The sequence below is a fragment of the Tachyglossus aculeatus genome, chromosome 2 (genome assembly GCF_015852505.1).
Source record: "Tachyglossus aculeatus isolate mTacAcu1 chromosome 2, mTacAcu1.pri, whole genome shotgun sequence".
Classification (NCBI taxonomy): domain Eukaryota; kingdom Metazoa; phylum Chordata; class Mammalia; order Monotremata; family Tachyglossidae; genus Tachyglossus; species Tachyglossus aculeatus.
Window position 1 is genome coordinate 96,628,265 of NC_052067.1, and position 12,107 is coordinate 96,640,371.

Here is a 12,107-nt window from a genome sequence, read left to right on the forward strand (position 1 = left end):
CACAATCTCCATCTCAACAACAAATGAGTTTGTGTTTACAGTGGTTTAAGATCACCGTAAAATATGGTACGGGGGTGCCATGGGGCAGCAGCATGGCCTAGTGGATAGAGCACGGTTCTAATGTTCTAATGTTCTGATCTAATATGTTAGAACATATTAACATATTTTGTTAATATGTTTTGTTTTGTTGTCTGTCTCCCCCTTCTAGACTGTGAGCCCACTGTTGGGTAGGGACCGTCTCTGTATGTTGCCAACTTGGACTTCCCAAGCACTTAGTACAGTGCTCTGCAATCAATCAATCAATTGTATTTATTGAGCGCTTACTGTGTGCAGAGCACTGTACTAAGTGCTTGGGAAGTACAAGTTGGCAACATCTGCACACAGTAAGCGCTCAATAAATACGATTGAAAGAATGAATGAAAGAGCACAGGCCTGGGTTTCAGAAAGTCATGGGTTCTAATTGCCCCCTCCTTCCTCTCCCCCTCTCCCCCCTCTCCATCCCCCCACCTTACCTCCTTCCCCTCCCCACAGCACCTGTATATATGTATATATGTTTGTATATATTTATTACTCTATTTATGTATTTTACTTGCACACATCTATCTATTCAGGAGGCCTTCCCAGACTGAGCTCCTTCCTTCCTCTCCCCCTCGTCCCCCTGTCCATCCCCCCCATCTTACCTCCTTCCCTTCCCCACAGCACCTGTATATATGTATATATGATTGTACGGATTTATTACTCTATTTATTTATTTTACTTGTATATTTTTATTCTACTTGTTTTATTTTGTTAATATGTTTGATTTTGTCCTCTGTCTCCCCCTTCTACACTGTGAGCCCACTGTTGGGTAGGGACCGTCTCTATATGTTGCCGACTTGTACTTCCCAAGCGCTTAGTACAGTGCTCTGCACACAGTAAGCGCCCAGTAAATATGATTGATTGATTGATTGATTGATTCTAATTCCAGCTCTGCCACCTGTCTCATGTGTGACCTTGGGCAAGTCACTTCACTTCCCCGAGCCTCAGTTACCCCAGGTTGGACACGGTCCCTGCCCCACATGGGTCTCACAGTCTTAACCCCCAAGTGCTCAATAAATTCATTCTTTCATTCATTCAATCGTATTTATTGAGCGCTGACTGTGTGCAGAGCACTGTACTAAGCGCTTGGAAAGTACAATAAATACGATTGAATAAATTTTACAAATGAGAGAACTGAAGCATAGAGAAGTGATGTGACTTCATAACAATAATGATAATGTGTGGTATTTGTTAAGTGCTTACTATGTGCCAAGCACCGTACTAAGAGCTGGGGTGTTCAGTGCCACATAGCAGACAAGTGATGGAACCGGGATTAGAACCCATGACCTTCTGACCCCCAGGCACGTGCTCTATCCCCTAAGCCGTGCTGGAGGAGGATCACTTGGAAAGAGCTAACCGGAATCCCTGCACAATCCCTTTTTACGAATGAGGAAACTGACACACAGAGAAGTTCATTCATTCATTCATTCAATCATATTTATTGAGCGCTTACTGTGTGCAGAGCACTGTACTAAGTGCTTGGGAAGTACAATAAAGACAATTGAATAAATTTTACAAAAATGAGAGAACTGAAGCATAGAGAAGTGATGTGACTTCATAACAATAATGATAATGTGTGGTATTTGTTAAGTGCTTACTATGTGCCAAGCACCGTACTAAGAGCTGGGGTGTTCAATGCCACATTCAGTCATTCATTCAATCGTATTTATTGAGTGCTTACTGTGTGCAGAGCACTGTACTAAGCTCTTGGGAAGTACAGTAAATACAATTGAATAAATTTTACAAAAATGAGAGAACTGAAGCATAGGGAAGTGATGTGACTTAATAACAATAGTGATAATGTGTGGTATTTAAGTGCTTACTATGTGCCAAGCACTGTACTAAGAGCTGGGGTGTTCAATGCCACATTCAGTCATTCCTTCAATCGTATTTATTGAGTGCTTACTGTGTGCAGAGCACTGTACTAAGCGCTTGAGAAGTACAATAAATACGATTGAATAAATTTTACAAAAATTAGAGAACTGAAGCATAGAGAAGTGAAGTGACTTCATAACAATAATGATAATGTGTGGTATTTGTTAAGTGCTTACTATGTGCCAAGAACTGTACTAAGAGCTGGGGTTGTTCAATGCCACATTCATTCATTCATTCAGTCGTATTTATTGGGCGCTTACTGTGTGCAGAGCACTGTACTAAGCTCTTGGGAAGTACAAGTCGGCAACATATAGAGACGGTCCCTACCCAACAACAGGCTCACAGTCTAGAAGGGGGAGACAGACAACAAAACAAAGCATATTAACAAAATAAAATAAATAGAATAAATATGTACAAATAAAATAGAGTGAAAAAATAAATAAATACGTACAAACATATATACATATATACAGGTGCTGTTAGTATGTTTGGTTTTGTTCTCTGTCTACCCCTTTTAGACTGTGAGCCCACTGTTGGGTAGGGACTGTCTCTCTATGTTGCCAACTTGTACTTCCCAAGCGCTTAGTGCTCTGCACATAGTAAGCGCTCACCAAATACGATTGATTGATTGCAGATACAACAGACATGTGGCGGAGCGGGATTCGAACCCAGGACCTCCGACACCCAAGACCGTGCTCTTTCCACTGAGCCACCCTCGCTCATCATCATCAGTGGTATCTATTCATTCATTCAGTCGTATTTATTGAGCGCTTACTGTGTGCAGAGCACTGGAGCGCCTACCGTGTGCAGAGCAGTGGACTAAGCGCTCAGAGAAGCTGCATGACCTAGTGGTTAAAGCACGGGGCTGGAGGTCAGAAGGACTTGGGTTCAAATCCCTGCTCCGCCACTTGTACCTATCTATTCTATTTATTTTATTTTGTTAGTATGTTTGGTTTTGTTGTCTGTCTCCCCCTTTTAGACTGTGAGCCCACTGTTGAGTAGGGACTGTCTCTAGATGTTGCCAATTTGTACTTCCCAAGTGCTTAGTACAGTGCTCTGCACTCAGTAAGCGCTCAATAAATGCGATTGATTGATTGATTGTCTACTGGGCGACCTTGGGCAAATCGCTTAACTTCTCTGGGTCTCAGTTACCTCAGTTGTAAAATGGGGATTAAGACTGTGAGCCCCATGTGGGACAGGGACTGTGTCCAACTCAGTTACCTTGTAACTGCCCCAGTGCTTAGTACAGTGTCTCATACACAGAGCATGCTTAATGAATATCACAATTATTATTATTATTATTATTATCATTATTATTATTATCATCATCATCATCATTAGAAAACTGCTGGGCACCCCGTGGATATGAGAAGCAGCGTGGCTCAGTGGAAGAGCACGGGCTTTGGAGTTGGAGGTCATGGGTTCGAAACCCAGCTCCGCCACATGTCTGCTGTGTGACCTTGGGCAAATCACTTAACTTCTCGGAACCTCAGTTACCTCATCTGGAAAATGGGGATGATGACTGTGAGCCCCACACAGGACAACCTGATCACCTTGTATCCACCCCCCCCCCCGCCGCTTAGAACAGTGCTTTGCACATAGTAAGCGCTTAACAAATGCCATCATTATATATTATGGGGAAGCAGAGTGGCTCAATGGAAAGAACCTGGGCTTTGGAGTCAGAGTTCATGGGTTCGAATCCCGGTTCTGCCAGTTGTCAGCTGTGTGACTTTGGGCAAGTCATTTCACTTCCCTGTGCCTCAGTTACCTCATCTATAAAACGGGAATTAAGATTGTGAGCCCCTCGTGGGGCAACTTGATCACCTTGTAACTTCCCCAGTGCTTAGAACAGTGCTTTGCACATAGTAAGCACTTAATAAATGCTATTATTATTATTATTATTATTATTATTATTATTATTATTATTATTATTTCCAATCCCGGCTCCACCACTTGTCAGCTGTGTGACTTTGGGCAAGTCACTTCACTTCTCTGGGCCTCAGTTCCCTCATCTGTGAAATGGGGATGAAGACTGTGAGCCCACCATGGGACAACCTGATTACCTTGTATTTACCTCAACGCTTAGAACAGTGCTTGGCACATAGTAAGCGCTTAACAAACACCATCATCATTATTATTATTCAGGAAACAGCTGATAACGACGTCATTGTAAGCGCTTAACAAACACCATCATCATTATTATTATTCAGGAAACAGCAGATAGCGACATCATTGTAAGCGCTTAACAAACACCATCATCATTATTATTATGCAGGAAACAGCTGATAACGACGTCATTGTAGGCACTTAACAAACACCATCTTCATTATTATTATTCAGGAAACAGCTGATAATGACATCATTGTAAGTGCTTAACAAACACCATCATCATTATTATTATTATTCAGGAAACAGCTAATAGCGACGTTGTAAGTGCTTAACAAATACCATCATCATTATTATTATTATTCAGGAAACAGCTGATAACGACATCATTGTAAGTGCTTAACAAACACCATCATCGTCATTATTATTCTGGAAACAGCTAATAGTGACGTCACTGTAAGTGCTTAACAAATACCATCATCATTATTATTATTATTCAGGAAACAGCTGATAACGACGTCATTGTAAGCGCTTAACAAACACCATCATCGTTATTATAATTCAGGAAACAGCTGATAACGACGTCATTGTAAGCGCTTAAACACCATCATCATTATTATTATTCAGGAAACAGCTAATAGCGACATCATTGTAAGCGCTTAACAAATACCATCATTATTATTATTATTCAGGAAACAGCTGATAACGACATTGTAAGCGCTTAACAAATACCATCATTATTATTATTATTATTATTATTATTATTATTATTATTATTATTATTCAGGAAACAGCTGATAACGACGTCATTGTAAGCGCTTAAACACCATCATCATTATTATTATTCAGGAAACGGCTGATAACGACGTCATTGTAAGCGCTTAACAAACACCATCATCATTATTATTATTCAGGAAACAGCTGGTAACGACGTCATTGTAAGCGCTTAACAAACACCATCGTCATTATTATTATTCAGGAAACAGCTGATAAAGACGTCATTGATGAAAAGCGCTTTACTTAACATCGTTTTCTATAAGGTTACATAGGATAGTGGCTGTAAATTTATATTTAGCAATAGAGAACACACGGGAAGGATGACCTTGACTGTCTTTTTTCTCTCCATCCTCTCGTCTTTTCCCTCCATCCTCTCGTCTTTCCTCTCGCTCTGGTTTTCCGGCAGCTGCCTCGGGCTGCCCCGTGCGGGCCGCGGACAACGTACCCAAACCGTATGTTTGACACGTCCATCCCAAATAAACCGTCAAATGGGAAGCGATCCCCTTTTCTCGGGCCATCGCCACTGTGGGGATAGAAGCATCAATCGATCAATCGTATTTATTGGGCGCTTACTGTGCGCAGAGCACTGTACTAAGCGCTTGGGAAGTACAAGTTGGCAACACCATCAAGGGCCTGTGATCCTAAGCATATTGTTAACTTGGAATCTCTTCAGTACGGAAGCAGCGTGGCTCAGTGAAAAGAGCCCGGGCTTTGGAGTCAGAGGTCATGGGTTCAAATCCCGGCTCCGCCAGTTGTCAGCTGGGTGACTTTGGGCAAGTCACTTCACTTCTCTGGGCCTCAGTCACCTCATCTGTAAAATGGGGATGAAGACTGTGAGCCCCACGTGGTGGGACAACCTGATCACCCTGTAACCCCCCCAGCGCTTAGAACAGTGCTGTGCACATAGTAAGCGCATAATCAATGCCATCATTAATTAATTATAGAGACCTATGCGGTCTAGTTGACAGAGCTCGAGCCTGGGAGTGAGAGGACCAGGGTTTGAATCCAGCACTGCCACTTGTCTGCTGTGTGACCTCGGGCAAGTCCCTTCACTTCTTGGGGCCTCAGTTCTCTCATCTGCAAAATGGGGGTTCAAAACCTGTTCTCTCTCCTAGTGGGACCCATGTGGGACCTGATGATCTTGTAGCCACTCCAGCGCTTAGTACAGCGCTTGGCATAAGCATTTGTTAGGATGATTATTTTTCAAAACCTGTTCCCTCTCCTACTTAAACTGTGAGCCCCATGTGGGACCTGATGATCTTGTAGCCACCCCAGCGCTTAGTACAGTGCTTGGCATGTTGTAAGCACTTAAAAATAAACACTTGTTACGACGATTATTTTTATTTTTATTTTTGTGGTTATTATTGTTGTTTCCATCCAATGAAGTCTCCATATTTCTAATGCCGGAATTGTGTTGTCTTCCCCCAGGCTGTTAAGTGTGTTGTGCTGTGATCTAGACACCCTTCTCCTCCTAGAGACTCAGTACCAGCTGTCCAAAATGCTCCTGAAAGCCCAGGAGGAGAATGTCACAGAGGCCCCCGAGGGTCACGGGTAAGAAAGAGTTCATCATCAGTCGTATTTATTGAGCGCTTACTGTGTGCAGAGCACTGCAGTAAGCGCTTAAATAAATAGAATAAATATGTACAAATAAAATAGAGTAATAAATACGTACAAACATATGTACATATATGTACATACATATATGGGTGCCGTGGGGAGGGGAAGGAGGTACTTTAGCACTTCCTATGTGCAAAGCACTGTTTTAAGCGCTGGGGAGTTAGTATCATCATCATCAGTATCATCATCATCATCATCAAGAGTTAATGAAAAGTGTGCAGAGAGAAGCTATCGATTTTATTGTGAAGTTCCCTAATGTGGCAGTCACTTTGTTTTGCCGAGTTTCCCACTCATCGATAATAATAACAACAGTAATAATAATAATGTTATTTAATCATCATCATCATCATCATCATCATCATCATCAATCGTATTTATTGAGCGCTTACTGTGTGCAGAGCACTGTACTAAGCACTTGGGAAGTGTAAGTTGGCAACATATAGAGACAGTCCCTACCCAACAGTGGGCTCACAGTCTAAAAGTTATTTGTTATTTGTTAATTTGTTATTTGTTATTGTTATTAACAACAAACTGTTAACTTATTGTCAATAAGTTATTTGTTAAGCGCTCACTATGTGCTGAGCACTGTTCTAAGCGCTGGGATAGATACCAGGTTATCAGGTTGCCCCATGTGGGGCTCAGAGAGAAGCAGCGTGGCTCAGTGGAAAGAGGATGGGCTCTGGAGTCAAAGGTCATGGGTTCAAATCCCAGCTCTGCCAATTGTCAGCTGTGTGACTTTGGGCAAATCACTTGACTTCTCTGCGCCTCAGTTACCTCATCTGTAAAATGGGGATTAAGTCCGTGAGCTCCCCCGTGGAACAACCTGATCACCTTGTAACCTCCCCAGTGCTTAGAACAGTGCTTTGCACATAGTAAGCGCTTAATAAATGCCATCATTATTATTATCATAGTCTTAATCCCCATTTTACAGATGAGGGAACTGAGGCACAGAGAAGTGGAGTGACTTGCCCAAAGTCACACAGCTGACAAATGGCAGAACTGGGATTAGAACCCACGACCTCTGACTCCCAAGCCTGGCTTCTTTCCACTAAGCCACGCTGGATATGAGCCTGCTGTTGGGTAGGGACTGTCTCCATATGTTGCCAACTTGTACTTCCCAAGCGCTTAGTCCAGTGCTCTGCACACAGTAAGCGCTCAATAAATACGATTGATTGATTGATTGATTGATTGATTAGAACCCACGACCTCTGACTCCCAAGCCCGGCTTCTTTCCACTAAGCCATGCTGGATATGAGCCCGCTGTTGGGTAGGGACCGTCTCTATATGTTGCCAACTTGTACTTCCCAAGCGCTTAGTCCAGTGCTCTGCACACAGTAAGCGCTCAATAAATACAATTGAATGAATGAATGAATGAATGAATAAGAAACCGGCTTCAACGTAAACTGGGTTACAGAGCAAACTGCAAGTGATATTCGGTTCCATCATCATCATCATCAATCATATTTATTGAGCGCTTACTGTGTGCAGAGCACTGGACTAAGCGCTTGGGAAGTACAGAAAGCAGAGGTAGCCCTTGGCACAAACTCCTTTCTTCCCAAATCCGCCAATTAGGCAAATAGAGATCAGGCCCCGTCTGCTTTTTTAGGACTGCGCTTGGTGGATGATATTCCCCCCATCTTACCTCCTTCCCTTCCCCACAGCACCTGTATATATGTATATATGTTTGTACATATTTATTACTCTATTTATGTATTTATGCATTTATTTATTTATTTATTTATTTTATCTGTACATATCTATTCTATTTTATTTTGTTAGTATGTTTGGTTTTGTTCTCTGTCTCCCCCTTTTAGACTGTGAGCCCACTGTTGGGTAGGGACTGTCTCTAGATGTTGCCAATTTGTACTTCCCAAGCGCTTAGTACTATGCACTTGGGAGCACATAGTAAGCGCTCAATAAATACAGTTGATGATGATGATGATGATATTCGTTGGAGAATTCGGCAGGCACTTAGTCACAGCCAGCCCAGCCCAGGACGTATAGGTCAGCAAGGCCTAGTGGATAAAGCCCAGGTTTGGGAGTCAGAAGGACCGGGCTTCCAATCCCAGCTCCGCCACTTGTCTGCTGTGTGACCTTGGGCAAGTCACTTCACTTCTCTGGGCCTCAGTTCCCTCATCTGGAAAATGGGGATTAAGACCGTGAGCTCCATGTGGGACGGGGGCTGCGTCCAACCTGATTTGCTCGTATCCACCCCAGCGCTCAGTACGGTGAGTAGGACAAAGTAAGCACTTAACAAATGCCGCAATTATTATTATTATCAAGATGAAACTCTTCCTCTTGACTGTAAGCTCCTTCCACCCACCCACTAATGACACGCAAATAAGGGAAGCGTTCCATATTTTTCCCGGCCCACGTCCTCCCCCTGGCCTGGAATGCCCTCGCTCTGCACATCCGCCAAGCTAGGTCTCTTCCTCTCTTCATCATCATCATCATCATCATCATCATCAATCGTATTTATTGAGCACTTACTATGTGCAGAGCACTGTACTAAGCGCTTGGGAAGTACAAATTGGCAGCATATAGAGACAGTCCCTACCCAACAGTGGGCCCACAGTCTGAAAGGGGAAATCAAATCCCTTCAAATCCCTACTGAGAGCTCACCTCCTCCAGGAGGCCTTCCCACCTCCCCATCCCCCCCGCCCTACCTCCTTCCGTTCCCCACAGCACCTGTATATATGTTTGTACAGATTTATTACTCTATTTATTTTACTTGAACACATTTACTATTCCATTTATTTTGTTAATGGTGTGCACCTAGCTTTATTTCTATTTATTCTGATGACACCTGTCCACATGTTTTGTTGTCTATCTCCCCCTTCTAGACTGTGAGCCCATTGTTGGGTAGGGACCGTCTCTATATATTGCCAACTTGCACTTCCCAAGCGCTTAGTACAGCGCTCAATAAATACAATTGATTCCCAAGCACTTAGTACAGCGCTCAATAAATACGATTGAATGAATGAATGAATAATTCCACTAAATTCTCCCAAGCACTTAGTAAAATGCTCTGCACACATAGATGTTCAATAAATAATATTGATTAATTAAAGGTGCTGATTCCTTCTTTTTCAAACCATTCCCATTTATTAGAAGTGGATCGAGCCCTGTGCATGCATCAGTTCTTCATGATAAAAAGAGTCAGCAAAAAACAGAATATTGTTTTTTTTTTTCTCTTACGCATGTTCTCTTGGAAGTAGGCCACCTGTGTAAACATTCAGTTTTTAGAATGGTAGCTAGGATTTTTTTAGACCAAGGGTCGTTTTCGAATAAGAATTCATCGTTATCGAAATAAGTGGATTTCTGAAATGAGGGTTTTTTTTGCAGGAATTTCATAATTGATGGTCTCTCAGTAGAGAGAAACCATGTTCTGGTTAGAATAAATCTCATCGGTGGACCACTGGAACGGACATTACCTCCGAGACTGCTCCAGAAGGCAAGTGTCAGTGTTTTCGGTTGTTTGTGCTATTGTCTCAGGTCTCCGAGTGGCTTGATTTTATTAAACTTTAACTAATTAGGAGGCAGTGTGGTCTTGTGGAAAGAGCGTGGGCCTGGGAATCACTGAATCTGGCTTCTAATCCCAGGTTTGGCCTTTGTTTGCTGTGTGACCTTGGATAATCCATCTCACTTCTCTGTGCCCCAGTTTCCTCATCTGTTAAATGGGGATTTAATTCCTGTTCTCCCTCCTATTTAGGTTGTGAGCCCCATGTAGGACAAGGGACCCTGTCTGACCTGATTAATTTGTATCTAGCCCAGCGCTTAGGACAATTCTGGATACACAGTGAAATTTTAACAAAATCAATCAATCAATCGTATTTATCGAGCGCTTACTGTGTGCAGTACTGTGTACTATACTAAGCGCTTGGGAAGTACAAGTTGGCAACATATAGAGACAGTCCCTACCCAACAATGGGCTCACAGTCTAAAAGGGGGAGACAGAGAACAGAACCAAACATACTAACAAAATAAAAGCAACAACAACAACCATAACAACAATAATAAAAAAAAATCCCAATCAGCTGCATCAGAGGGTTCATCTTTCATTGAGGTGATCTTATATAATGATGATAATAATTATAATTATCATTATGGAATTAAGTGGTACTTTGTGCCAAACACCATTCTAAATACAGGGATAGATAGAAGATAATCTGATTGGACCCAGACCCTGTCTCACATGAGGCTCACGAGTCTAAATTGGAGAATGTAGGATTTAATCCCCATTTTTATAATGTTTTCACTTTCTTTTAGCACTTAGTACAGTGCCCGGCACATAGTAAGCACTTAACAAATGCCATAATTATTTTACAGATGACTACAGAGTAGTTAGGTGACTCGTCTAGGGTCACACAGCAGGCAAGTGCAAAGCTGAGAATAGAACTCAGGTCCTCTGACTCTTTCCACTATAGGCCACGCTGTTCTTGGGAAAACATAATTTCTAGTTTCAAGAAGTCAACAGATGTGACGGCAGTATCATTTCAGAGCAAGTTAAAATGTGATTTTATTAAAAAGCTATCTCTCTATCTCTCACTTTCTCTCATCTCTCTCTGTGAAGAGTCAAGCATTTAGTTGTGCGATGTTAATTTTACCTTCAGCGCTTCTCTTTCCCTGTCATCTCCCTTTCATTAGGTGGCTTTATTCCGCCTTTATTCCATCTGCGGTGTCGCACACCTGGAGCACTCATCAACAATCTCCAAGTTCTGGATTTGCTAAGCAGACTCTTTCGTTAAATGCTGTACTTCCCTACTAACCGTCACCCTGGTAAAGATGAGGTAGAAATTGCTGTCAGCCCCGGAAAGACAGCCAGATTGATGTATAAATTTGGAAATACAGTATTTCTTTTGAAAGCAATAATTTTCCTTTCATGAGCCCTTCTTTAGCACTCTTCCCTACCCTCCCCCCCAACCCCCAAAATTCTCCCCCCTTGAAAATCAACATTATCTGTCCTGGATAGCAGCCCAGGTATTCACAAGCAGTTCTAAATATTCCGGCTCTGATACACGTTGGATTTCTTCTCCATAACCTCTCCTTTTAATTGTGGTAAATCGGAGTATTAAATTATAGTATCAAATATAATTTTGATGGGCAGGCAGTCATTCTCACTCTTATAAGGGGCAAATCCGGGAAAAATAGTGACATGGCAGGCAGGCTTTTGGAATGAGTAAGCTGGAGAAACTGGTACTAATCCGCTACCTTGAGAAGCAGCGTGGCTCAGTGGAAAAGAGCATGGGCTTTGGAGCCAGAGGTCATGGGTTCGAATCCCAGCTCTGCCACATGTCTGCTGTGTGTGTGACCTTGGGCAAGTCACTTAACTTCTCGGAGCCTCAGTTCCCTCAGCTGTAAAATGGGGATTAAGACTGTGAGCCCCACGTGGGACAACGTGATCACCTTGTATCCCCCCCAGCGCTTAGAACAGTGCTTTGCACATAGTAAGCGCTTAACAAATGCTATTATTATTATTATTATTATTATTATTATTATTATTATCTGTTCTTCCTAGGGTCCCGATCCATATCCCTGGCCAATGTTTTCATCGTACCCTGTGCCCAGCTGCTACCTGTCAGAAGCCGCTCGAAAGCCTGATGGAAAACCAGGTGAAATATTTCAGTTGTCAAAAGAGACAGATGACCTCCTCA

The 12,107-nt window shown here is 42.5% G+C and overlaps 1 protein-coding gene across 4 annotated transcripts in view; it reads left to right on the top strand.

The window, feature by feature from the left end:
• The window catches only part of TBC1D32 (TBC1 domain family member 32), a 323,193-nt gene that overhangs the window by 204,444 nt on the left and 106,642 nt on the right, over positions 1-12,107 (top strand). For all 4 annotated transcript variants that reach the window (XM_038761204.1, XM_038761221.1, XM_038761231.1 and 1 more), the window contains 3 exons: positions 6,265-6,387; positions 9,799-9,907; positions 11,972-12,065. In XM_038761204.1, coding sequence (XP_038617132.1) covers positions 6,265-6,387; positions 9,799-9,907; positions 11,972-12,065 — 326 coding nt within the window. The remainder of the gene's footprint in view (positions 1-6,264; positions 6,388-9,798; positions 9,908-11,971; positions 12,066-12,107) is intronic.